The sequence below is a fragment of the Aplidium turbinatum genome, chromosome 11 (genome assembly GCF_918807975.1).
Source record: "Aplidium turbinatum chromosome 11, kaAplTurb1.1, whole genome shotgun sequence".
NCBI classification, from domain to species: domain Eukaryota; kingdom Metazoa; phylum Chordata; class Ascidiacea; order Aplousobranchia; family Polyclinidae; genus Aplidium; species Aplidium turbinatum.
This window is the reverse complement of record NC_137482.1, coordinates 24,611,319-24,638,764: the sequence shown is the minus strand read 5'-3', so window position 1 is coordinate 24,638,764 and position 27,446 is coordinate 24,611,319. Positions and strand designations below refer to the sequence as shown.

Genomic DNA, 27,446 nt, shown 5'->3' with positions numbered 1-27,446 from the left:
GTGCATCGTGACCTCACAAGGGTAAGCACTGGCACAGCTGCTGGCAACATCGTTTCAAAAAGAAAGAAGTTGTCTTTTGGGAGCTATATAATATCCACCTCATTAAATACGTGCATTTTTAACACAATATGAGAAAATGTCGCTTCAACAAATTTGCGGACTTTTATTTCTTTTTGTCTTAGTTTGCTTTGGCAGCGCTGGTTCGACTACGATCAAGGATGAATGCGCGATCGAGGTGACGGGTCTTTCGATTCAGATTTTTTGATTTAGTTTAGCAGTGCAGCACGAATACGGCATACATCAGCTAATGTAAAAAAGTAAAGGTGGTCTCATACTTGATTCAAGTGTCTGATGTGAGAAAATAAGGTTCTCATTATACTAAGCCTTCGGCACTAAGGAGAGTAGGGGTGGCCAGTTTCTTTTTCTCGGCCGCCTTTCCTTCAGCAACTAGGCCCACCCAATTTATTATACCCTGGGTAGAGGTGTGCGGTGTTTTCAACAACCAGCTGAAGCCGGGAGTCGAACCAGGATTGCATGATTGGAAAGCCAACGCCCCATCCGTTGCACCATCCCACATCCTGTGCAGAATATACATCAGTGGTTTTCAACTTTTTTGGTGGAACAGAACCCATTGAAACATTCGGTAGCCACTTTAACAAGTCGAAATTCTGCCACTGCGAATGACCACAATGCAACCGTCAACCAATCAGAACATGTTATAAGAGGCTACCGTCCAATTGTGACTCTTCTAGCACTCAGCCAGAGGGTTAATGCTTGTTTTGAACTTTATTTGGTAATTACAGAAGAAAAAGAGCAATAGCAGTGGTGGGAATCGAACCCGCGTCAATGAAATGACTGCTTTCTAGCCCTAACTCATAAGCCAACCAGCTGACAAAAAATCCATCACGTAATTTGCTTTCTATCATCTTCTTTTCGCCATTTTTTACGTCACTTAAACCGTAGCTTATGATTGGTTGGCGGTTTCATTCTAGTCAAGTTTAGTGGCAGAATTTCGACTCGTTAAAGTGGCTACCGAAACATTCCAAAAGCTCGAGGAACCCCTGTTCAATAATTTAATTGCCTTATGCAATTAAGCATAGTTCCAAGGCCCTACATACATAAAAACAAACCTAAGACTTTGAAAACAAAATGATCTCTAACACGTTCACGGCGATTTGACCCACCTGTGTACAAACAATTAAACTGTCTGAAAGAACTCCTTGAAGCGAAGAAAACATGTCGACAAAATTTGGTGGGAAAGCAAAAAGTTAAAGGTAATCGCACCACAAGCAAACAACGAAAATTCGGGATCGCAGCGAACGTGTTAAAGTGTAGCAAATTTATTAATAGTGGCAAACCTAATCAATATTTGATTATATTTAAACAATATGCATATAATAATAAAATAGACTCTCGGATTTGAATGTAAACTTGCGGAACCCCTAGACTTAGGGTTCCGCGGAACCCTGGTTGAAAACCACTGACATACATAAACACTTTGAAATTACCGATACGACAATTACATCAATGGGTTTTGAAAGAAAAAAAAAAGAGATGTTTAGTTTCAATTGTTTACAGAATGACGCCAAAGAGAGTTGCGGATATTATGGAATATCGCATGAAGACTGCGATAAAAGGGGCTGTTGCTGGAACGAGACTTCACAAGATGGCGTACCTTGGTGCTACCTCAGCACTGTTGCTGGTGAGGAGTCATTTGTGTTTATGTTTATTTATGACGTATAAAAGAATTTTCAAACATTTCAACGTTGAAGAGAACAGTGTATGTACAATTGTACAGTTAGGTATGTTTTAAAATAAATAAGAAAATAAGAAATTTATTCTTTTTTATTGTTTTCTTATACTTGTGTGATTGTTTCTTTGCACACAATCGCAGTTAAGTTTTAAACTGCGTGTGTAGTTGCATTAGATTGCAACGACAATGGTAAAGGTAAAACAGAATATAATGTATATATAGATATACATCATCAAATATAGTTAATACTTTCTAAAACTTCTACAGCCTGTTTGACCCTAAAAGGGGATCATCACAAGGCCCTTATTTAAATAGATATGGACGTTCTGATGATCCCCTTGTAGGGTGAAACAGGCTGTAGACTGTGTAGAGGTTTTAGACAGTAGTAACTATATTTGATGTAATTCGCTCTGCTTGACTTTTAGCTTGGCATTGAGCATTTTTTGTAGTATTAATAGCATTAATTTTGTTATTCTACCGTATGTAGACATATATAAGTTTCTATTTAAGTAAGAACCTTCTGATGATCCCTCTTTTAAGGTAAAACAAACTTTAGAGGTTTTTAATTATATTTATATTTGATATAGGCTACAGTGAGTTTATAAAAATCGTTTTGGATTAATTTTGCATAGTTATCACAATTTGTGGACAGTGCCAATGAATAAGCATTATCATGTTTTCATGCTAGATAAAAATAGGATTTGAGATGAAAGAACATCATCTGGCAACACTTTTATGTAGCACGTTCTTTCTCAACAAGTTTCGCATCCCGCACTTTTAAAATCACTGACTAAAACAATGACGTGACTAATCCAATTAACCCATTTTGTTTGGATATGGTTGGAATTAAAAAATCTGAACAGGTCGCTAATATCTACATTGTGAAAAAATCTGAAATAAAACGTTAGTCTATTATACAAATATTTAGATCAATAATAATTAATAAATGATGATAAAATAATGCCGCCATCATCATCATCATTATCATCATCTATTCTTCAGATCAATGTACCAGCTGTGCCGCGTGTCCAAGCACAGCAAGAAGGGATTGTGGAAATTATGAGACGACCCAAGTGGAATGTGAGGCCAATGACTGCCTCTGGTGCCCCCCAGAAGAAGAATATGGGCCATGGTGCCTGGTCAACACCGGACTTAAACCAAGTAAAGAATGTCAAACAGAGGTGTTCGAAAATCAAATGTTTGTTTGTTTTATCTACTTTTTTAAAACAGCTTGGCATACACCATTATTTGCTTTCCAAAAATAATTTTGTTTTTCTTATTTGCTATAAAAGTTGTTAATACTATTAATTCATGCCATGACTTTAATTTTAATCTTTAGATTACTGTTCGTCTTGAAATCCCACGAAATGCATGAACCTTGGAAACTTACTTACAGCCAGAAAACTTTTAAACCTGCTTCAGTTGATCCATAACAATTAACAAGCTTTCTCGAGTATCTTGACAAATTAAAACCAGTTGATCAAGCTCCTTGTATACTGCTGTTTTGTGTCAGTATTTTAAAACTAACAGAAACACTTTCATTAGTTCATATTTGTATTTTTGTTTTGGTGATCTCGAAAAATTCTGGAACGAAGGTAAAAACTTTACAAATCCCTGTGTGGCTTAAAAGTTTCAAATGATTAAATTTATCAACTTTAAGGCTTTTTTAAGGACCGGGACAAAGTAGAATGCGGCTACTTTGGAATATCAGCTGAACAGTGCGAGAACTTGACCTGCTGTTGGCATCCGACCAGTGCAGAAGATGTTCCGTGGTGCTATAACAGCCCAATATCCGGTCAGTAGTTTGTCTGGTGTGGTCATGGGCTAATAAATGACCTGATCAGCAAAACAACAAATTTCCTAAAAATAGGGGAAGGCGGGCAAGTTGAGCAGGTTTTTTTTTAAATCTATTTTTTTTTATTTCACTAACTTTTTCGAAGACTCAAGTATTGCATTTCAAAAACATGCTAATAAACCAAGTTTTAAGACAAAAACTGGTTGGATTTATTTATTATTTTGCACTGTATTCAAGTGTAAGTAACGACCGCACAACTTGACCCGGATTATTTTTCCGGGGCAAGTTGTGCAGCACCATGGGGCAAGCTGTGTAGCACCATGGGGTAAGTTGAGCAACACTAGGGGCAAGTTGAGCAACATATTACGATCAGCAAAAGTACAGACAATTTAACAAATCAGCTATTTTTGCATTCATTCACTATCTCCAGACTTTGAAACTATGTAAAAATGGCTAATAGGCTACAACATTTGTAAATTAGCAAAAGCGGTTTACAGGAATAATTGCACAACTTGCCCGGTCATCAATTGCACAACTTGCCCCATTCAAACTTTTTTTCAAGAACAAAAAATTACAAGAAAACTAACAAATGTACGAAAATTTTTTACCTGTGTAAATACAACTACATCATATCTCTACTGACCCCTACTGCTAAAGTTTGACTAGTTCTACTGTGCATCCAAAAAATCAAAGTTTCGTTTGCATCCGAATTTAGATCCTAAGACCTAGGCATCTTATATCGTTGATCAAGCCTAACCTGCCCAAAAAACTGATAACTGCGATTCACGTGCTTTACAGGCATTATAGGTAAAATATAAGAATAGCGTTAAAGATTCATTAGGCCTACGCTCTTTATTTCCTTTCAAACGGGGACTTGCACAACTTGCCCCGCCTTCCCCTACGATTCCGTTTGCGTAATATATGTTTTGGTAGTAAGCCTCTTGATCTGAAAGATCTTTTGAACCAATTTTCAAACAAAAGAATCCATCTCTTGGTTGAACTAAACAAAAACTTTTAAAATTGGTAATCTTTGAAGAGTGTTTGTAGCATTTCTTGTAGGCTACATTTTCTTTCTTGCTTCAAGATTGCATTGAAACAAAATTTTGTAACAATCAAAAATTAAAAAAAAACATTAATCGAAAAGACAAACGGTGGAGCTATGGTATGAGAGTGAAGATTTTGCTTTCAATTTATTTCTAGTTAGAGAGCTGCCGATCACTGATCTCATAATATTTACGTTGGATAACAATGCCATTCATGACCGCGTATCCACTAATCTAACAGTTTAGCAGGACTATCGCCACTAAGTACAGTTTTTATCCAAAGTGAGCCGCGTATCGGTCGTGTAAGTGTAAGTGCATCAGGTAAGTGCATCGTGTAAGTGCATCGTGTAAGTGCATCAGGGGTCGGAAAGCTTTGTACTTGACAACAGTTAAGGAAAATGATTTTCCGAATACCGTACTGTACTTCTAAATTTTTATTATGAAAAAATATTTTATCTCAGAACAATGCACAAGTTGTGACGCATGCCCTCCTCCTGCGAGATCAGATTGTGGGAGTCCTGAAACCACACAGGAAGAATGCGAAGATAACAAGTGCTTGTGGTGCCCTAAACATGATTCGAGTCCATGGTGTGTTATTGATACTAACCTGACTGTGCCGGCTGGTTGCAAAGCGGAGGTAACTTTAGTTCGTTTTTCAAACAGCTATTGATGACAAAACTTTAATTTCAACAAAACTTTAATTTTAATTCTTCTATTATAGTAACTGTAGGACATCGTTGGTAGTTGAAAAGTTTGTAAATTCAATATTAGATTATGTGGGAATCATGGAAATTGAGAAGTGTCCATTCGCAACTCACTAAGCAACCCAGTCAATACCGAATAGTTTGCACATTTGTTGGAAGTTGCACAAACAAAGCCTGTTATCATGAGCAAATGACGACAACATACAGATGAAATAATTGCGTAGAGCAGCTTGTCTTCTTTCAATCTTGCTTTTGCTCCTTAACTGCACCAGAATGATCACTTCCTGACTGATTGATGCTGAAGTGATAACTGGGAGAACCGATCTTGAGTCCGGTTAGTCGCTGGAATGTTTTTAATCGACGAAGGGTTACTGTTGCATCAGAGCGGATTTATTCAAACATTTTCTAGAACACAATTCATTGTTTAGTGAAAATAGGTCTAGATATTGAGTACCGTAACTAAGAACGATGATGCACAATGTTACACTTCTTCATGGACTAAGATTGCACCTCTCTCAGTTGCAATCACAAACTATCCTCCACATTCAATGTTCCTCTACATTCAATATTCCTCCACATTCAATATTCCTCCACATTCAATGTTCCTCCACATTCAATGTTCCCTGTTACAGGATGACGCAAAGAAGGAATGTGGGTGGCAGGGAATCACTGGACTTGAATGTGAAAAACTCTCGTGTTGTTGGCAACCATCTTCCTCTGAAGACGTTCCATGGTGTTTTCACAGCGCCCAATCAGGTAAATGTGATTTTTACTTATTGTTCGAGATATTTTACGCACTCTGTTGCTACCTGCCGATTTGTTTATCGACTGCCTCCATTGGACTGCTTAGCGTGATAATGACGTCATTATGATGATGCGGAGTGGCGAATACCAATCTGTATTGAAAGTAACAAACACAAGATAATTAAAATAATCTTATTTTCAACAAATCTAATCGATTGTCATAATCGCATACTTGTAGAAGCTTTGAACCACTGACCCACTATCTTAGTGACCCTATTGCTAAGATTGACAGAGTGAAGTTTTCGATTGTTGAAGTGTTGTTGTCGAAGGTCCATCTACTATAGGTTCTGCTGAATTGAGATTGGAGAGAGGTTTTTAAAATATGCTGCTTACACAAACTTCGAGAATAGAACCAGCACTACTTGATATTACGTTTTATTTCGTGCATAAAGTTGTGCATTTAATCAACTAAGCTATTGCCTCAAGTGTTTTCCCTTCCATATTAAGTAGTTTGCAAAATGTGCGCTGCATACGAGCTTAGTTTCTATGCTGTTAGAGCTTCTGTCTACATTGGGATTAACCATCTTATCTGTTATGGAAATTATTTCAAGTACCACATGAAGTGCTGTACCGGGCAGAGGAATGCACAAGTTGTTCGACATGCCCGGACTCTGCGAAGATGGATTGTGGTAGCTATGGGATCACACAGGAGGAGTGCGAAGTCAATAAATGCATGTGGTGTCCTCTTAAAGACCATGGAGGACCATGGTGTGTGATTAAGACAGGACTAACAGCCACGGAAGAATGCACCGTCAGGGTAACAACTCTTAATTAAACGAGGGTTTGTTGATCAGTATTGATCAGTACTCTGCTTGACACACCCGTGGTTTGTCAAGCAGAATACTGATCACTGGGTTTGCATGGCTTTCTGAGTTTAAAAATTATGTGCGGTGGTCTATGGCTCTAACTTATGTTAAACAGGGCCTCCGAGAGAAATCAGCACTGGTCGGGAAACAATACGAAACATGGGCCCCAAAATATTTTTTAGCAAATATTGCATTGCATGTTCGTGTTAAGCTGAAATTAGCCTACTTTCCTCAGTATGAAAAGAACTTCGTTCAATGTAAAAATCATCAATAATCACTGGATTACACTTGCAGCAAAAATGCCATTGAGACAAACTATTTTGTCTAGAAAGCTTTGTAAACACACAATAGGCCGACAGGCAACGAAAATAGTTCAACCAAGCATTTAATTCAGGAGTGTTCAAACTTTTTCCCACGCGAGCCAGTCTTGATAATAAGTGTTCGCGGGCCAACAGCCACAATAATTTTTCTGAAAACTGCAAGTTGAATTTATATGATTTTTGTGTGTCTGCAGGTCAAAATAACACATTGTACAACAGGCGCGGGCCATACAAAAACGTTTCGTGGGCCGGAGTTGGTCCGCGGGCCGGACTTTGGACATCCCTGATTTAATTCAACCCTCCCTTTCTGGACTTTTTGCAATGCAAAATTACGGATCACAGCATCAAATGATAAAATATTGCGACGTCTGAATTGATGCACAACATGTCTAGTTAGGCTTTTCAATCGGTTTTGAGTCATAGACCTACTGGAGCGCAAACAATTCTTTACAAATTTCAGTAATTGCTAAAACCACGTTCTCAAAGCACAACCGTTGGAAGTAGCTACCGGAACACAAAAAAAAAATCATAACAAAATTATTTGGAAAAACCTTTCGAAAGTTGCAATCAATGATTTCTTGTGTAGAGATTATGGGGTGGTTCGTTCTGGTTTGCAGCTGAAGTTTGCTGTGTGGCTTTCTGTCAAAAGTACCAACTCATCCAAAATGTCTTGAAAGATGTCATTGTTGTAGCCTACAAATGGTTTAAATTTGTCCCACATGCCCGCAACTGCACAATAGACATACGATGAAATTTTCATGGAACTTCAAACTCATCGACGATATGTTTAAGTTTGTTGATGCATTTGTCAATTCCAACAACGATCGAATGCTTTGCAATGTACGGTAGAATACATTTCCTTAGAATGATTCAGCTAGTTAAGTGGAGTTATAAAAGCGTTCTGTCCTCAGGAAAACAATTAAGTCATTTTCTTTTAAATTTATAATTGCCACTGCAACTTTAGCTTGCGAGTAGTAGCCTACTCTTCTCAGCTTTCTCTTACTTAGATTACATCTTCCTTTAATTTCATTAAATTCATCAGTGAATCTTGTTTAGAACCGTAATCCACATAATGCAAAGCAGTCACAAATTTAAAACTGTTAGTTGTAGGCTACTTTAGCATTGACTCAGCTTCGATCAAGCTCTTGTTGGTTCCAACTTGATGCATTTAAGTAATGTCTTTAGAGCTCCAATTGCAAAAGGGTAATGTGAAGCATTGGGTTTGACTGCACCCTGCCTTGATTACATTCTCGAAGTCAATTTTCTTTGCAAGATGATAGGACAGCTTTCTTTAAATTTTTCAGAAATTTTTCTGTGACTGGGCTATAACTTTAAAAATGCCACAACAAGCTTACAGATAATAATCAATTACTCCAAAAAGGATAAGACATTTGAACAACGCTGTCTGTAGGCAACATTATGAATTCCAACTAGATTTAAGCAACAACATCCATAAACAAAAAACTCAAATAAAGAAAAAACTCACTACCTTCCAAATCACATCATGAGAAGCATGACCAACAAAAGGCTACTTGACCACACGAAAACAGAAGATCTTTTAACTATGACAAAATTACATCCAATTGCAGCAATAAGTTAATAAAATCAAAAGTTTTAAAACTGTTCGGCCACATTAAATGATCACAATTCGGAATCAGCAAAGTTTGCACAGAAGGAAAAGTAGAAGGAAAAAGAAAACGTGGCAGACAACCAAAACGATGGCAAGACAACATCCAATCATGGACCGAACTCAACTTGGCGACGCTGGGCGAGCTGGCTCAAAATCGTCACTCTTGGAAGCAAATAACTCATGTTTATGCGCAATCTGATGCAGGCGGAGATAATGACTGATGATGATGATGGCGTATGAGCGATCTTTCCAGGCTAGATTGGAGGGCAGGAAATCTTCAGCCACTCGGCAGTCTCGTCGTCCAGGATTCTCAGACCATGCGCACCGTGTGGAGGCCGGTGGGTTAGGCAGTGGTGGATGACATGGTCTGCGGTCTGTTCCGTGGCACCACACTCGCATTCTGATGAAGGAGCCAGGCCCCATTTGTGCATGTCCAAACGAAAGCGGCCGACGCCAGTTCGCAGGCGGTTAAGCCTGACCCACGCAAGCCTTGCGAGGGACATCCCTGGTGGACGGGGATCGGCGTTGGGTATGAAGTCACGGAGCGTGGAGGTGTGATTTTGCCACTCCGTGTTCCACATGTGGTTCGTCCAGTGTGCCGCACTTAAACTAAGTTCTTCTGCGTTCTTAAGGAGTTGTTGTGCGGCAGGCACAAAGAGGCGTCTTGATTTCAAGCGCTGCTTTATAGGTGGTGGTCTCTTGAGTGTTGCATGGAGGAGATGGTCGGGGTCCAAAGCGCGGCGAGCGAGAGAAATCGTGGCTCCTTTACGGCGTAGCTCAGCGGGTTGGATGCCTGCTAGGATGGGTAGGCAGTCCGTTGGAGTGGGACGCAGGCATCCAGTCACAGTACGCAGTGCGTCGTTAATGGCGGTATCAATCTGGTGGGTGTGAGAACTACGACACCAGACCGGCGCGCAGTACTCAGCGGTGGAATGGTGATGATGATCCATAGATGGAATGGTGATGATGATCCACTGATGATGATCCATAAACAAAAAATATACAGGATTTACTTTTTAATCGTGCTTGGACTGATACCTTTAACTTTCCCAGATAACTTATGTTGGATACAACATCCTATGCCTGGCCAAAGCAGATTTTGAAGTTAAGGTTCAGTTGTCAAGCAAAAATAGTTCCCGCTTAGCTAACACAGCGCTAGTTTTCAAGTTGAAACTATCAATAGGCTACAATCGAAACCGTTCAGTGATACAGAAATCATTTCAGCTTCAGATTTTACGTCTTGAAGCTGTTCAACATCGCCTACCTTAACACGAAAATGATTTGTTCTTGATGAAAAGCATCGAGAGTGACATTTACAATGATTGAGAAATACTTGGAACTGCGCACTTCATTTAAGAATTTGTTGATTATTTAATTGGTACATTTTTACTTTAGTACTAAAAATGGGCCCCCCTCAAAAGTGCAAAACAAAAAACTGCTCGTTTTTCCTTTACAATGTTTTGCTAGGGGGGAAACTGGCCCGACTCCCCCCCTCTCTCGGAGCCACTGATGTTGAAAGGGATTTGATCATACCACAACCTTCAGATAATGTTAGTACAGTAGGCTACTTATAGCTGTTCTGTTTATACAAACTAAGATATGACCTCCCAGGTGGATGGTGATTTGCCATGACCTCCCAGGTGGATGGTGATGTGTCATTACCTCCAAGGTGGATGGTGATTTGCCATGACCTCCCAGGTGGATGGTGATGATTGTTTATTTGCAACAGGATGAAGATAAGGAGGAATGCGGTAATTATGCAACCGACAGTGACGAATGTGGAAGTAGAGGATGCTGTTGGCATCCGACCACAGCTAACGATGTGCCTTGGTGCTACTACAAAGAAGAACAATGATCTGCAGACGACGTGTTTTAGATTTTGTTTCCTGTTCTGAAGAAACATAGTTTTTTGTGAATGTTGCATAATTTTGCATAAACTTGTTGTATTGTAGCCACACTGTAGACTAACATTTGCCACTGGAATAAAATCGTCACGCTATTCTAAGTCAGTTGACCACGAATTGAACCATTGCGGCTGTGCAATTGGTTACAGCGAAGGTTCTGAATCAGTATGATATTGTGAAAAAGAAATACAGTAACAAAACCAACAAAAGGAAAAGATGGCAAAACCATAATGGTTTAAGACGTGCATAAAAGGATCTAATATTGCGGTAAATGCATCGATAAATATAGTTAAGCACGGCCACCAAACCTAGGCTACCTACAGTGATGAACCTCACTGCGGAGGACCGGCACAGAAACGTTGTTACGTGTCAACAACACATTTAAGTCAGAGGTTTTTTCTTTCAAAAATCACCATTGTCGATCTGCTTTATCTTTTCTGCACATAAAAAACGGTTTTCTCTGCCACCTCACGTTGACTGCAAAAGTGGTTTCAGTTCACTTTGTTCTTAAACTTGAATTTTGTTGAGGAATTGTGATGACAACAATCGGTTGATGACAATCACAATGCAGGGGTCACTTCTCAATGTTTCTGTCACACATAATTTCGTTTATTAGAAAAGTAAGACGTTTCATTTATTCAACAGCTTTTATGTCGTCTGTAGAATAGCTACTTAAACTTTAGTCAGATACAAAAGCTAAAACATTCAGTGCACTTTCAATGTGTTGCTTGTACGATATAACTTTCAAACAAACCTTTTGTACAAAAGCATCTTATTGCTGTGGTGCCACCTTCGAACCAGAAGGCAACCAAATGAATTCCACAATTGCAAAAACCTTTGTGACGTGATCAGAAGCTTACCCAGAGCTGGGGCGTTGACAGGGGGGTCTAGGTGGTACTTTTGAACCCGGGCCCGGAATGTTTAAGGGGCCCGGATTTAAAAAATTCCCCGCGACTTCATATATTATCAAGATCTTAATATAATCAGATCTAAAGGAATTGCCATCAGAGGTTAAAATAGCCACTTCAGCGGTCAGATGGTAAAGTAGCGAACCCACTTCAGCTCTCTGGAGGTAAAATAGCCACTTCTGCCACCAAACAGTAAAATAAGAATTTCGTCTAGTATAGTGATTTCCCTAACCACGCATATTATCCGAAACACGAATTTCAAAATAAACAGGCTAATATTAGTTCAAACTCAAAAACTGAAATGGCACAGGTAAGAAGATTGCTATCCCTATTTCTGCACTAAAAATTAGACCAAAACCGCTTTTCAGATTGCAGTAATCAGCAAATGTTTGACTTAGGCCCAAACACCTTTCCCAAATCAAATTGAAAACTTTCTCACTGTCTGCAGTGCTGTAAATTCTCTTCTGGTGAGCCTAAAATGACCAGTGAAACATCGATGAATCGGGAAGCAATACTCTAGCGCCATGTGACAAATAAAAGATCAAAAAAGCAACCGCTAGATAGGGATAGTAAGTTTTGCGGTTCAAGAAATTTTAAGATCACGCAAGATTTGTTAAATGAACATGCTTAAACGACATCAATAAAAATTTGTACACAACCTTTATATTCACAACATTGTCGATGAAGAGGGCCCGAAAATAAGTTGGTACCGGGCCCGAAAAATCCTGTCAACGGCCCTGACCCAGAGGGTAGCATTAGGTTACATGTCCTTCCCCCAAGAAAAAACTTTTTTCTTGCCGTTTTTTCTTTTTTTGCAAAGTTTTCTCACTCGGTTAAATGTTATAAATCTCATTGTCCGCTTTGGGCGCATAGGGTTTCAGACGTGGATTTAAACGTTAGAAAATTTTGTTTCCTCCTCAAAAATTAAGAAAATAATACAATATTCCGAAGTAAACACATTGCACATTAAACAAGGTAACATATTAAATTGACCTATTTCAAAGTAACGTGGAATGTGCCTTGTAGTCTACACTGTATAGAGGTGGTGAGTACACCTCAGACAGATTTTCGAAATATTATTGATAGGCACAGGCAAGGGCTTACACAACACTGCAGACTACAAACCTGCAACACATGAACTATTGAAATCGTTCTTTGGCAGTATAAAATTTTCTTGAAGAAATTTAAAAAATTAATGTTAGCAACTAAAAGCGTAGTCAGGAGGACAAAGAAGGCAATCATCCACCCTCCACTCCGAAATACATTTGTACATGCAACCAACTAACAATCTTGTAAACTTTTGAAAAGCTGCAGAAAAGTGTATTAAAAGATGAAGTATTCCTTTGATCTGGTTGATGCGGCATTGAGTAGCACTTTTGGTACTAACAGTAGTCAGAGGCAGGGATATGCAATTTTGTTATTTAACGTTTTGCTTACCGATAGCCTACTGTAATGTTGAAAATTTGTTTTTGTGTACGACGTAGGCTACAACTCAGATGTAATATGAACTTTAAACAAGTAAGTTTATAGGCCTGTGTTTTATTTTGTATTTATTGACAAACTGAAGCCTAATATTAAGCCATCATAGACCTACTCTATTTATTCCTACAGCTGTTGTGGTTTTATATAACTTAGCCTAGGCCTAAATAAACTGTTTACCCTCTGCAATAGCATCATTTAACAGAGTTTTAAATTGGATTCAGGCTGAAAGCACTCTCACTCTCACAATGCTCAATCTCAAAATAAAAATTTTTTGTGGGAGACCCTATACTAATTTGGCCTCCCCGAAATTTTGTGCTGGTTATAGCGTTCTTGAATCACTCGTTTTATTGAAGCAAACTTTAAACCTATGGATTTTGTCATTTTTTCCTTTTTTATCAACGTAATTGCAACGTACAATTTTACTTGCTGGCGAAACTCGTCCTCTTTTTAGGCGATGAAAATATGGTAGGACTATTCTAGAGAAAGGGTTTCAAACCGCTCTGAGTGCCAAATGAATACTTGTAAATTAATCCGAGGGCGGCAATACTTTTTTGCATAGCAGAAAGTTAGCCTGTCTACCTAGCCGGTCCCGCTATTCTAAATTTTGGGAACAGATGCTGTAGTCCACAAATTTTCGAGCTATACTATCTTTCTACAAGCACCTCGACTAAACAGGCTGGCCTCCTCAATCTAAGGTGGTGGATTTCCACCACAAAACCATACCGGGTGTGAAAAGCCGGTTTTTTGAAGTATTTGACCAGGCTATGTTTATTTTGCTTTCTCACCGTGTCAATTCTTTTGTACCTGGACAAGAAGTAATATGAGGCCCCCCCTACAGACAGCCCGGTATCGACAAATTAAAGTAAACAAACTCAAATAACCATAAATCACAATAACACAAAAAGGAATTAACATGATACAACAACAAATAGCGATGGTAAGCAAGAAAGGTGTATTTCATGCTGTGACATCTTCACATCACTCTGATGCTATGTTGTACCACCACACCCAGTGCCCTCCGAGTCCGACACCCTCCGTCAGCAGCACTTACACAAAATGCACCTTTCTAGCTTTTATTGCGGCAAATTCTTTAATAAGAGAAGCATTGTCCAATGTTTTGCCCACGTTGTGCTCAATTGAAACAACAGCTAATCCAACCAAACGTTTGTGGTTTTGACACCTGTCAGAAGATACTTCATTTTCTTGATTAATTTAGATTAGAAAATGGTCTTTCCCCTGAAGCTACTGTAAATGGCACAGTAAGAAATAGTCTTAGTAACGAACACAAGTTAGGGTACACAACATTCAGTTTGTTTTGATACAGATAGGCTACTGTAGAACAGAGAGAACTGTGGTTTCTTTTGTTTTCAATGGTGAATCTATTCTTGTGAAGCTCTGCACTTCAGTGGAAAGTTCTTCACTGTCAAGGTCTCCAGCAAATTCTGAGGATGCTTCAGAGCATTTTTTTAACAGATTTTCCTCTGTGATGGAGGTCGGCAAACAAATATCACACACAAAACCATACTATAAACTATGGTGGAAAAGGTTAAGTTATCCTACTGCTTTCTGCTAGTGCTTAATGTAAATTTTATTTGTGGATATTTTGGATAAGCGCAGGCCCCATAAATTTGCGGCCTTGGAGGTCGCCCAGTTTGCCCACCCCAAAGGCCACCACTGGATCAGCATTGACTGCCTGCCTGGACCTTGCAGCATGCACGAAGCCTGTCAGAAACGACATTTATAAGTTAAAACAGTATATTGATAAAAATAAACAAAAAATGTTGAGGAAAAGGCAAACATACATCTCATGCAAACACATATAAACCTTTCTGGTTAAAATATAACAAGATTTATCATGAAAGACCTTGGTTCATTTTCCAGCAACTTCCCAATGAGGGTAAACCCAATGTCTTGCTTGCTCTTCCGATAGACCATCACTATCTTTTGATCAAAGAAGATATTCTCGAAGTGGCCTACTGCATTTATCTCATTTACGGATTTGAAGTTTCTTAGAATCTACTTCCAACTCCGCATCAGTTCAAGAAGTTTTTACGAGCATTTATTGCTGCGCAGTCAAGATGCAATTTGACTAATATGACCCAAACTTTGAACACTTAAAATTTAGGATAGGCCTACCTCTGCGATCGATGCCAAAGATATGCCACAAAGCGATAAGATCAGAAAATTACGGCTCACCAAGCATCACCAAGCATCTCTGGCAAATCATTGGCAATGGTTTCTATGCATTATTACGATGAAAAAGCTAGATGGGGATCCGTCTGTGACGTGTACGTCCCATAGTGATTCAAAATCCATGCATTTGATGCGAAGAGTTTGTCGGCGTGGTGCCACTGAGGTTGCCGTGTGCACATCCGTAAGTGTAAAAGCCAACAGTAAGGTAGCTCTGGCTCAGCAGCTGACCGCGTTTGTAGTAGCGAGTCACATACATGTCCCTCAGCACCTTCTTTAGGAGGGCTTCCATCTTATCAGCTTTCGTCTTCATCGAAACACACTTGTTCAGCTCAAGATCGTTGTACCACGAGTTGATCACCATCACCACCATGCAATCTTCATCGAACCCGTCAGACTTGGATAATATCTTTCCACTTCCATTCTTGATTCGCTCGTTCAAACCACTGATAATATATTTGGCGTGCAGGCCAGCAGTGCAGTCGTAACACCAGTTTCTATTTGTCATCTTCGCTTTCTTGTGTTTGCTTTCCGAGTTCATGCCGCGAAACCTGGTTTCCATAGCGGATCTGACGTGACGCACGATGTCCTTCGACGCTTTCATGTAGCGCTCGCCATGTTTCTGTTCCCAAGCTAGATCGATCTTAATCTGACAAAGAGCGTCATCCTGTGTGAACAAAACAAGGATTTATTGACTTTACAAAACAATAGGATAAAAGTGGCCTGGCAAGACACAAAACCACGAATTTCCAGAACACGGAATGCGAGCAAAACTAGAATACAGTGTTGCCAGGTGTTTCTTAAGTTTTTATCTCAAGTGTTACGTATAAATAACTCAAAGCTAACCGATGTTTATTTCTTAAAAGTAACCCAAAATTTACAAAACCGCAATAAATCTATTCAAAGCGATTTCTTATCAACTTATCTGTGCAATGGTTTTTAGAAGTTTAAGATATTTATAAAATTACGCTACAACTTGTAAAAAATAACAAACTTAACAAATACTACAACTCACTGAGCACTACACACTTCTTATGGCTTAATACCTTTCTTACGGTAAATTTATTTTGGGGAAAATTGTTTGAGAAAAGTCTTGGTGCGATGTTTAATAAACTTGTAAATTCTGTCAGGTTGTAAGCCACATAAGTTGGTTAACCTAATTTTCAAACATATTCATGTGCTGCTGATAGTTTGCTTTGATAGAAGTCTGTGCGGTTAAGATGGCAGTAGTGATGCATATTATAAAGGAAATACAAGAATAAGGTTGAACAATACGTTTCATGAGTGGATGTTGCCCAAGGAGTGCCGAAAGTGAATTGCACGAATTGAAAAGGACATATGCAGATATGTTTCAGAAATAAGTGATCCAAGGGAACGTGCTCTATGGAGCTGGCTAGTTTGCAGTAAAAGAGGCCAAGAGAAAAAACTTCTGCAAAACGAAGCAAATCAGGCAACCCACCAATATTGTAGCCGTTCTTTGTTGCTGACTGCTTGCAATTTTTTTTCTGGGACCCAAAAAATTATGATATTTAAAACCAGCTACTTAAGACAAATTGTTTTCGAATGCAAGACAAACAGAAACGATTTCCTCTACAATGTCCATCAATGATCAAACCTTTGTTGGCTGCAGCTGCTTGCTTAGCTGACGGCAGTTTTCCTGGGAAATTTTCATTTCTTTTGCCACAGCTTCGATTCGTGCTTTGAGCTGTATAAGAACCATGCGACGGCTTTTCAACTCCGGGCAGTTGTAGATCTGAGATCGTGTAAATTCAACTTCTTCCTTTTGGATATGGAAACTGGACTTGATGGTCTCCAGTTCACGTTTGACCTGAAACAGCGAAGCATCCAGCAACATCAAACGACACGTTAGAAAAACAAAATCATGAATGAAACACACTCGAACTGAAAACATCTTTCATGCAAACTTAACGATGTGAATGGTTGGTTTGTGTAAAGAAATATTGGCTTTCGTTTGATATGATAGCCTATAACTTTGGTAATAAGTTTGGACTTTCTTTACTACTTAAGCAACAAAACAAAGACAACATTTTAACAAGTTGTTAAGCACAAAACCGCTCTTCGATACCAAACATCGCATTAACTTATCAGTGAGATTTGAATAAGTTTTTAGAAAACACAAATAGCCTACGCACTGATCGTGTGTTACATCTAACCTCTGCTGTATTTCTACGTCGCAGCAGAATTGTTTTATTAAATAGCAACCTATGTATAAGTTCTGCTCCAACTAACTTGTGTTTGGGCTTGAAGGATCCTGCGAGAAAGCTGAACATCTCTCATCTCGTTGAAAGCTTCTATGTCACGCAGGAACTCACATGCTTGCACGTTTGGGGTTGAAAAGAATACTTTCGTTGAGCTGTTTTCATGGTAACCACTGTCTATGAAGTGCTGTTCGGTTTCAATAAAACAAGGATTAAGACTCTTTCTTTGCGAAGAGGAGTACAGGCAAGATGTTAGATCGGTTGTAATGCTTTTTGTGCTTCCTAGACTTCTTTCAACTTCAGCTGTGTCTGATACAGGAAGAGAAGATTCCATGTTTAAGCTGTTATTTGACTGACAAAGTGACATGTGTTCTATTTCATTGCCATCAAAAGTGGACAATTGATTGACGACATTGGAGGATTGAGAGAATGTTGTGGGGTTGCAGAATGCTTGGGGTATTATTGAGTCAACGGGAAAGTTATTCAAAAGCGAGGCAGCGGCTTGACAGACTTTGACCTCATTTTCACGTTTAAAATCAACTTCCGCAGCTTTTTCCTCACAAGGATCTTCACTTCGCCGATGCAACTTGTGGAGTTTGTTCCACAAAACAGTGAATTTTCTCCCACAAATTGGTCGCCGACAACAGGACGACCTTCTTTGACCTGCTACCTTCGACTTTCGTTTTCGCGGAAAAAGTCGCGCTCTTTCGGCAACAAGAAGCGCGTTGCAAACGCTAGCAGCAAATTCGTGCCGTTCGATTGTCTGTTGTCTGATGGCGCGAATGACCTGCAGCAACATAGGGGAGTATGGAACTTTCTGCTTAAACCAAAGTATGAATACATTAAATAAAACAATATTTAAAGACAAGGATATCCAAATAACAAATGTCAGATAAAAAGGTCAGAAATGTTGAAGAAATTTCACAGATTGAGCTTTGGTAGACTGTGCTTTATTGCATCCCCAGGACTCCAGGAGTGTAGCCACGGGGGGTTGGGGGGAAATTTTTACCAAAATTTAATCTTACTCTCCCCCAAAATATATCTTGGTTTTAAAATAAAACACAACTTTTTTTGGAAATATATCAGGCAGATTTTGCAACAAATCAGTTTTTTATATTGATTCAACGACAGCGTCTGAATCGTTAGCATAATAATTATACAAAATTCTGATTATCTGGCTGGGTCTGTGGCAAAGATGGCATATTCAGTTTATTCACGCCTCCCTGTAATAGAGAAACATGATCTCATACAAAACCAAGCTAGCGCAAGAGGAAAGCTGCAGTCGCAGGCTTAGGGGAAGAGGGGGCAAGAAGTCACAAAATTTACTAATTAAACCATCTACACTCCCTGGGTGGGAATTTCTTAAACATTTACGAACTAAGGTTTACTGTCATACTTCGAGTACTTGAAGTCCATATAATATTCCACATAACTATATTCTTTATCCAAATTTTTCAACATTTTAAATGAGCACTGAGGTGAGACTTTTACCCCCGCCTCAGGGTTAGTTGTCACAAACCTTGGGGTAAATTGTCACATGCAGTTTGTAACGCATAAAGTTTATTTAAGATAGAGTACAATGGAATGAATAAGATAATACAGATAGGCTCCATTAAAATGCCAATTATACATAGTATTCACTTTACAAGTATGGTATTTGTTGTTACTTTTAAAATTGGCTTTTGTGTGGAGTCCAAAACTACTGCACATTGTACTCAGATAATTGAGAGCAGTGAAAGCTAAACAAGTTTGCTCCTCGTTTTGTTTGTTCACAAACTAGAGTTGGAAGCTTGAAGACAACATCCTCTAGTGGTGAAGGTAAGTATCAGGATTTTCAGGAAAATGAAACTGCATGTTTCCAAATTCATCAAGGCATTTTTTCCGCATGAAGTTTGATCTACTCTGATCTTCGGTGACTTCTAAAACTGTCCCAACGTAACATTGTGCGACTCTCACAAATGGCTCCTCGTGCCCCATCCTGTGAGTACCATCTGCTTTCAACCAGATGAGAAACGAAATTTGTCAACAAAGAGCCTCCACCCAAGCTCAGACGACGACGACGACGACGATTGTGCGGCTCGATCACTTTCGAATTTTACAAGAATGTGGTCGTCAATATCTATGTTATCAAGACTAAGTGGTGTCTGGATACAACTTTCATCATCTGAGTCTTCATCGGTGGCATCATCGCACAAGGCTGTTTCATCTGAGCTTTTATTGTCATCACTTGATGATTCTGGTGCTGGAATCTTGGTCTTCTTTTGAAACTTTATCACTCTTTTAGCGGCTGTTTTCTTGCCACAGAATATGACAACTTACCCCAAAGCATCTTTAGTTTCAAAATTCCAAATTCTGGTCAACATGCTTCAGCATTTTAAACGAAAGTTTATCCATATATTACTGACATTAGTCACTACTAACAGGAACAAAAAGATTCCGTATATATTCAGAAACGTTTAAGTTATATCAAAATACCTACCTTGGGCAATTCGTCTTCGTAAGAAGCAGAAAATCACTACAGGTTATTGTCTAGTTCTAGATTATGTTCACTTCTGTTGCTTAAAACAACATTGCCCATCTCAACGTGTAACCAAGGAAGTAGTAACTTACTCGCTTTTTATGACGTCAGAAAGTAGTTTCCTACATTGGGTGCGCTAAACTCACGCTTGTGACAACTTACCCGTGTGACTTTTAGCCCCTCTCTCCCCTACTTTGTAAGTTAGATTTTGTAGACTACAATCAGCAAAAAAGTGTGATCAACCTAACCAAGTTCCAGAGGCCAGGGCTGAATAGGTTATAGTTGGCTTAAATTGCAAGGCAATCTGCGCGAAGATAGGTTTTAATGATATGTTTTTAAATTTAAAAATCAGCTGAAAAACGGCAAGAAGTTCTTGGCGACAACCTATGAACACTGAACAGGTAACTTCGATTAGCCTAGGTTAAGTTTATAGGCTAGAAAACTCACCACTTGCCTATTCTTGTCGTGAAGGATTTTTCTTATGGCTACAACAAACCAAAGCATAAACATGATATAAATTATTCCATGGAACCATGCCTCCAACGACTTGAACTCGAAAATAGTCGTGTATAAGCATCGAACATTTTCAAAAACCCGATTCAAACTCAACCACCTCAACAACAGCATGTTGCTCAAAGTGTCTTCACCAAAGTAATCTCTCAAGAAAGGATGGAAATAAAGTATGCTTAGCACAAATGCTTTGTACCCGAAACAACAGAATGACAGTAAGTACAACATCTCATATGTACCTTGCATCAAAAGTTATTCGCAAATGAGCTTAGAAAGGTACGGTTGCTAGGAGATTGATAAGCTATAATTTTCATTATGACGTAGCCTATACGCACAAGTTTTTACAATCACCATTGCCATAATTTTCATCCGAAGGGAGAGAGAAAACTTTTATTTTGTCTGTTTCAAACAATCAATCAATGGTGTATTTGCCGGAAACAAGAACAGTACATGTTCGAACTTTGCAAGTTATATAGCTTATACACTGCAAAAGTGGCACAAGTTCTCATACTGAAAAGAAGACGGAAAAGAAAACGACCATACACGATCTAGGTACTGTAGTAAATTGCTACCCTACAGCAGGGTTTCCCAAACTGTGGTTCGCGGACCACTGGTGGTCCGCGCAGTGCCGATCTTAGGCTATGTCGGGCCCTGTGCGGAATATGCTTTGCGGGCCCTAATGACAATGATCCAATTCAGTAGCGTAGCTAGATATTTTGAAAGGGGAGGGAGGTGGTTTGACGGTCGGTGGGCGAAGCCTGACGGCGTGATCGCCGAAGGCGACATCCAGCGGCAGGGGTCTGGGGGACCTCCCCCAGAAAGTTTTGAAAAATTACTTTGAATTTGGGGCATTCTGAGAGCATGTTCAACAAAAATTTGGGTATGAATATTACAGTAAAATGGTGCTGTCCGGTGGCATAGCAAAAGGATAAGATCATGCTTTCTTTGGCATTTTTCGGAAATAAAGCTGTCTCTATGCCAGGGGTTCTTAAACTCAATCAATCAATCAATCAATCAATCAATCAATGTTTTTATTTGTCAGTAACAGGAACATAGGTAGGGGAAGGTGGGGTAAAGCGGACCAACGGGGTAAAGTGGAACCCCCCTTTTTTTTCTATTAAAGTTTCACTACTGTGCGGATACCATTAGGTTTAGTGAAGCATGACGAAAAGTAGCTGCAGACGCCATTATTCAAGGTTTCATGGTTTAGAAGACACAAAAAAGCACGGAAATTACTTTTTGCACCCTCTGATCTATTGAAAGGTATGTATGGTAACTTAAATTGTATCTTATGTACATAAGGTAGAAGTTTTTCTGAATGACAAAAATGAGCCTCACTATATCACGTACGCATTACGTAGATTCACTCTTATTGCTGACTAGCCTAAATTTGGCCAACAGTTAAATTAATAGTAATGTAGAGATGGGGTAAAGTGGACCACCACCGGTCCACTTTACCCCGTCATAAATATTTTTCTTGTTTATGATTTTTTGACCGAATTAGGTGCTGTGTTACTTATAATCTTGTAGGATATTTCACACAACAGCTGTGTAGGCCTAATTAGCACTCAAGTGGATAGTTGTTCTGATATCCCACCAATCATGATCGAGTAGACGAGCTGGTTCTTAACTTAGTTGTATTCTTGTTTTTTAGAATGCCTCGTTATCACCAAAGGACATCCACCCAACAATCTTGGACCGAAGAGGCTATGGCTGCGGCTATTCAGGCAGTAAACGAAAAGAAAATGGGTTACCTCAAAGCAAGCAAAGATTACGGAGTTCCCAAGACCACACTTAGAAGAAGAGTTAAAGGAAATAATATTAATGCCACTGGAAGCAAAAAGGGACTTGGAAGGTTTCATTCAACATTTTCGAAAGCTCAGGAAAAAGAGTTAGTTGCATATGTGCTTGAACTTGAACGAAGATTCTTTGGGGTTACAAGGAAACACCTCCAATCACTTGCATTTGAACTGGCACAAAAAAATCACATCAAACATAACTTCAGCATGGAAAAGAGACTTGCTGGTCCTGATTGGGTAAGTGGATTTCTTCAACGCAATCCTCAATTAAGCCTTCGCACACCAGAACCAACTAGTGCTGCTCGTGCTAGAGGGTTTAATCGTGTGAGTGTAGGCAAGTTTTTTGCTCTCCTAGCAGAAGTGATGGACTTGTATCATTTTAAGGCACACAATGTGTTTAATGTCGACGAAACTGGAATTACAACAGTTCAGACAAAGCAATCTAAGGTGTTTGCGATGAAGGGGAAAAAGCAGGTTGGAAGTATTACCTCTGCAGAAAGAGGCACATTATGCACTGCAGTGATTTGCATGTCTGCTGGTGGAGGTTATGTCCCACCTTATCTCATATTTCCACGGCAGCGTATGAAAGCAGAATTGCTTGATGGAACTCCTCCTGGCACTGGTTATTCATGCCATCCTTCTGGGTGGATGCAGCTTGATATTTTTACTTCTTGGTTTGAGCACTTTTTGTCGTTTGTTAAACCAACTGAAGAACATCCTGTTCTCCTCATCCTAGATGGTCATATGACTCATACCAGAAACTTACAATTCATTGACATGGCAAGAGAAAATCATGTTACTGTTTTGTGCTTACCCCCTCATTGTAGTCACAGACTGCAGCCCTTGGATGTAACATTTATGTTTCCTCTGAACACTTTTTACTCACAAGAGATAGAGAAATTCCTTAGAGACAATCCGGGGAGAGTAGTAACGCAATTTCAAATTGGAAAATTATTTGGAAATGCCTATATCCGTGCGTCAACTGCTACCAATGCCATCAACGGTTTCAAGAAATGTGGATTTATACCATACAATCCTGAAGTTTTTGGAGGGGCTGACTTTGCTCCATCGGATGTTACTGATAGGCCTATTCCTTTTGATCCTGTTACATCCAACACAGAATCTTACTCAGGCAATGTTGAGACTAGTTTAACTATCATCGACCATGTAAGCCCAGATATAACCGGTCATCTGGAGATGACTGAATCGTTACCCACACGGCCGATAGATGTAGGCCTACAGTGCTCTCCTCAAGATGCAAATTCCAGTTTCACGATTAGAAGTCCTGCTAAACTGCTTCCTATGCCAAAAGCAAAAGATATTCGCCAAAAGAAGCAATCTAAGAGAGGTGCAACTGCTATTTTGACAAGTTCGCCGTACAAGAAACAGTTGACCGCAGTGAAACTTAGCCGATCTTCAGTATCAGGTGGCAGCAGAAAAGCAGGATCCTCGAAAAAGCGGTCTGTAAAGAAAGCTTCCAGATCATCAACGCATCAGAAGCAAGACACTATCAATGAAGATGAAAATAACACTGATGCTGAATGTTTTTACTGCAACGAAATGTATTCAAAATCATCAGAGAATGATGGGTGGATCCAGTGTTCCAAATGTTTGCGGTGGGCGCATGAAGCCTGCGCTGGTTGTAATGAAAAGGATGACAACTTTATCTGTGAACTCTGTTTTTAAAAAAATTCTTCAAAGTTTGATTCGTAATGGACTTATGAACTGCAGTTGTGAAGTTTCATAATTTCTTCGCTAATGATGCTAATTGTAAACAATTTGATTGCGTGGAAAAAAATTACGGAATTTGCTCAAAACTTACAACGGTCCAGTTTACCCCACATATGTGGGGTAAAGTGGATTATTGGAGGTAATTTTAAAATTAAAAAAAAATATATAAAAAAAGCTGGCAGTCATCAAAACTGCAATTTAAAAATTGTCGAAGTATGTTAGAGTTAACGTTCAAATAAAAAAAGTTAATTTTTTTGGCAAAATCAGTGAACTGTGCTGAATTAACCCTTAGGTATTCCACTTTACCCCACCTTCCCCTACATGTTTGAAATATGCAATATACACAGTACAAAAAGTTACACAAGTTCCCATACCGACAGGGAGACAACGAGACGACCATACGGTCTACTAGTCAATTGCCACCCTACGGAAATTACGATTTTGCCATTTAAAATAAGCTTACAAGAGAAAAATAATAATTGAAACGTTCCCGCGCTTCAACAACAGCATACGCACAAAAAAAAACATATTGATGATAACGTAGGCCAAAACACAAAATTCCATGAAGCAAGCAGAGAATAATAAAGTTTCCGAAGCAACTGACAAGTTGGTTTCCATAACATATCACTTACGATGCACTGTAGCTTTGTAAAATTAACGTTTTGATCTCTTTTTTGAAACAATGAAATGATAAGTTTTTTAGCCTACTTGGAACCTCTGACCAGAGCATTGGTCCCAATACCTGCATGGACTTCTTGCCAAATTCTGTGTTTGATCTGTTTATAAAATAATTGTTGCCTGTTTGATATCTTGTGTTATGCTGATGAATAGATGAAGCATTTGTAAATAAATCACAATACGTAGACGGATACTCATTCATATGAACTTTGTACATATGTTTTTTATTTCAATGTTATGTATGTCTTTTAGTTTCAAGATGTTCATTTTGAAAAATAAAAAATTAGTGTGAGCATAGTAATTTTGTTTCGTAATTATTCTTATAACCTTTTTTTGTAATTTTCCCAGCTTGAAATCACATGCCTTTCCCCAGCTTGAAATACAATATTGCAAATGACAGTAAATCAAAGCGTGATACACATCTTTTAAAGTGTCTGTGTTGACATAATTTCTGAGTTTAAGCAACGCCTATGAACCTTTTGCTACTTTTCCGCAAATTTTATCTATGTGATATTTCCATGTTAATTTGTTATCTATGTAAACGCCAAGGTATTTTATTTGATCTTTTTGTTGAATGCTTGTGTTACCAATGTTAATGTTAAAATTTTTTATGTGTTTTTTATTTGTTATTAGCATGTATTCAGTTTTTGAGAAATTTAATGATAATCTATTAAGCTTCAACCAGTTGTAAACTTTTTGCATTTCGGCATTCACATTGTTCTGCAAATTTATTTCACATTTGTCGCTCATCGTAAGATTGGTGTCGTCAGCAAATAGTTTAACATTCATGTTTGTTGAATTTGGTAAGTCATTTATATAGAGTAAGAAAAGAAGGAGTCCCAATGTCGATCCTTGGGGCACACCGCAGGTAACCTGTCTTGAGTTTGAAGAGATTCCATTGACGACCGTGTGCTGTAGACGATTGCTGATATAGCTTTTTAACAATTGTAATGGAAGGCCCCAAAAACCGTATGTTTGCAGTTTCTGTATGAGAATAGTGTGATCAACTGTGTCGAAGGCTTTAGCTAAATCAAGAAATACAGAGCAAGTTGTATCTTTATTATCTAGGTTAGTTAAGATGTTATCACAAACGTTTGACACAGCTAACGAAGTGGAATATTGTGGTCTAAATCCATACTGATGTGGTGTGATCAGGTCTTTTTTTGTTAGATAATTGTACATTTGTTCATACAGGCATTTTTCGAATATTTTGGTGAAGGGGGACAATAGTGATATGGGCCTATAGTTGGAACAATTTTTCCTGGAGCCACTTTTGAAGATTGGGGTAACTTGAGCGACCTTTAGTACATCAGGATATACACCTTTATCGATACACTCATTGAATAAGTTGGTGAGGAAAGGGGCGATTATTGGTGAGGATAGTTTGACAAATCTTATAGGTATTCCATCATGTCCTGTACTTTTAGAGACAGAAAGATTATTAAGATGTTTTAATACTTCTTCTTGATTGACAGGTTTTAGGAAAAAGGAGAATGGGACACTTTGCAATTTCAATAATGAGCCAGGAGACGGTAGAGGGATTTTAGATGCCATAGAAGGACCAATTTCTGTGAAATAATCATTAAAACAGTTACTTATTTGTGCAGGGTCAGATATTTTTTCATTGTCAGTGCTAATTATTTTTTCTGGTATGTGAGCTGTGTGCTTATGTTTGTACTTGATGATGTCATTTATGGTTTTCCATATTTTTCCAGTGTTGTGCTTGCTTTGCGTAATAAGAAAACTGTAATGCATTTTTTTTGCTTGCTCTTTGGTATGAGTAAGTACATTTCTGTACTTTTTGTATGTTGCTTGTGCAGAAGTGTTTGTTGGGTCTTTTATTTTTAAGTGATATAGTCTGTTTTTAGTTTTGATGGAGTTCAAAATTCCTTTTGTTAGCCATGGTTTGGTCTTGAGTTTTCTTTCTCTTCGAGACAACAATCGTAAAGGTGCATGCTTGTTTATAGTGTCATTAAAAGTGTCGATGAAATGATTAAATTTGCTATGAACTGAATCATTCCTTTCTGTGTATTGGTTGGTCAAGCTATTTTCCAGATCACAAACGAATTCATCAGCAACAAAGTTTTTCATGTTCCTTACTTTTTGTGTATATTTTTCTTGTTTTGGTTTTACAGAGTTTATCACAACTACAATAGGAAAGTGGTCAGAAACATCGTGAATAAGAACATGGCATTGAATTTTAACATGGCATTGAATTCTAACTGAATTTTAACTAATTTAAACTGGGGTCCGTGGACCCCCAAGGGGTACGCGGACTAGTTTTAGGGGGTCCATGAAGGCCCAATGGAAATCTTAGTGTATAATTTCAAAAATGGAATAAATTTTTTAAAAGAAAAGATATTAACTTCAAACAATGCTGATAATTTCTAGTTTGAGTTTCTACTTTTGTTACGTACGTTTATTACGTCACTTTCCACATAATTGGTGTTGCCGCTATTTAAACATTGCAAAATTTTATCAGTTGCAGCAAAGCTAGACGCCAGCTAGGCTAGGTTAAGATTGTAAAAGATTTATGCATATCCCCTTTTGGTAAAGAGAGCCATGGCTGCTATAACCCCTTTTACGACTACATATTTATGTGAGTCAGGATTTTCATCCTTGGTAACTATCAAAACAAAGAGTCGAAACCGG

At 38.7% G+C, this 27,446-nt stretch overlaps 3 protein-coding genes across 3 annotated transcripts; 2 read left to right on the top strand and 1 right to left on the bottom strand.

Annotated features, from left to right (window-relative positions):
- Window positions 1–136: 136 nt before the first annotated feature.
- On the top strand, window positions 137–10,838 carry LOC145780348 (uncharacterized). The gene is made up of 8 exons (XM_082592050.1): window positions 137–235; window positions 1,579–1,702; window positions 2,756–2,914; window positions 3,414–3,548; window positions 5,053–5,228; window positions 5,928–6,051; window positions 6,651–6,856; window positions 10,585–10,838. Exons 1-8 carry the CDS (start codon window positions 137–139, stop codon window positions 10,708–10,710), a joined length of 1,149 nt encoding a protein of 382 aa, XP_082448176.1. The 3' UTR covers window positions 10,711–10,838.
- Window positions 10,839–14,097: 3,259 nt separating this feature from the next.
- Window positions 14,098–20,813, bottom strand: LOC145779946 (uncharacterized). Its single transcript, XM_082591638.1, has 4 exons — window positions 20,524–20,813; window positions 17,590–18,345; window positions 16,955–17,167; window positions 14,098–16,006 (listed from the first exon to the last, which is right to left on the bottom strand). The coding sequence occupies exons 1-4, from the start codon at window positions 20,701–20,703 to the stop codon at window positions 15,455–15,457; spliced, it is 1,701 nt and encodes a 566-aa protein (XP_082447764.1). The 5' UTR covers window positions 20,704–20,813; the 3' UTR covers window positions 14,098–15,454.
- Window positions 20,814–22,241: 1,428 nt separating this feature from the next.
- Window positions 22,242–24,071, top strand: LOC145780117 (uncharacterized). The gene is made up of 2 exons (XM_082591829.1): window positions 22,242–22,978; window positions 23,876–24,071. Exons 1-2 carry the CDS (start codon window positions 22,242–22,244, stop codon window positions 24,069–24,071), a joined length of 933 nt encoding a protein of 310 aa, XP_082447955.1.
- The last annotated feature ends 3,375 nt before the right edge of the window (window positions 24,072–27,446 follow it).

Excerpts from the sequence above, each read along its gene's own strand:
- LOC145780348 (XM_082592050.1), top strand. The coding sequence starts at position 137 with ATGTCGCTTCAACAAATTTGCGGACTTTTATTTCTTTTTGTCTTAGTT. Across the intron at positions 236-1,578 it reads AGGATGAATGCGCGATCGAG|AATGACGCCAAAGAGAGTTG; the intron begins GTGACGGGTCTT and ends AATTGTTTACAG. Across the intron at positions 6,052-6,650 it reads TTTTCACAGCGCCCAATCAG|TACCACATGAAGTGCTGTAC; the intron begins GTAAATGTGATT and ends AATTATTTCAAG.
- LOC145779946 (XM_082591638.1), bottom strand. The coding sequence starts at position 20,703 with ATGCTGTTGTTGAGGTGGTTGAGTTTGAATCGGGTTTTTGAAAATGTT. Across the intron at positions 18,346-20,523 it reads ACGACAAGAATAGGCAAGTG|GTCATTCGCGCCATCAGACA; the intron begins GTGAGTTTTCTA and ends ATGTTGCTGCAG. Across the intron at positions 17,168-17,589 it reads TCCTTCAAGCCCAAACACAA|GTCAAACGTGAACTGGAGAC; the intron begins GTTAGTTGGAGC and ends TCGCTGTTTCAG.
- LOC145780117 (XM_082591829.1), top strand. The coding sequence starts at position 22,242 with ATGCCTCGTTATCACCAAAGGACATCCACCCAACAATCTTGGACCGAA. Across the intron at positions 22,979-23,875 it reads CGGCAGCGTATGAAAGCAGA|GCATCAGAAGCAAGACACTA; the intron begins ATTGCTTGATGG and ends CAGATCATCAAC.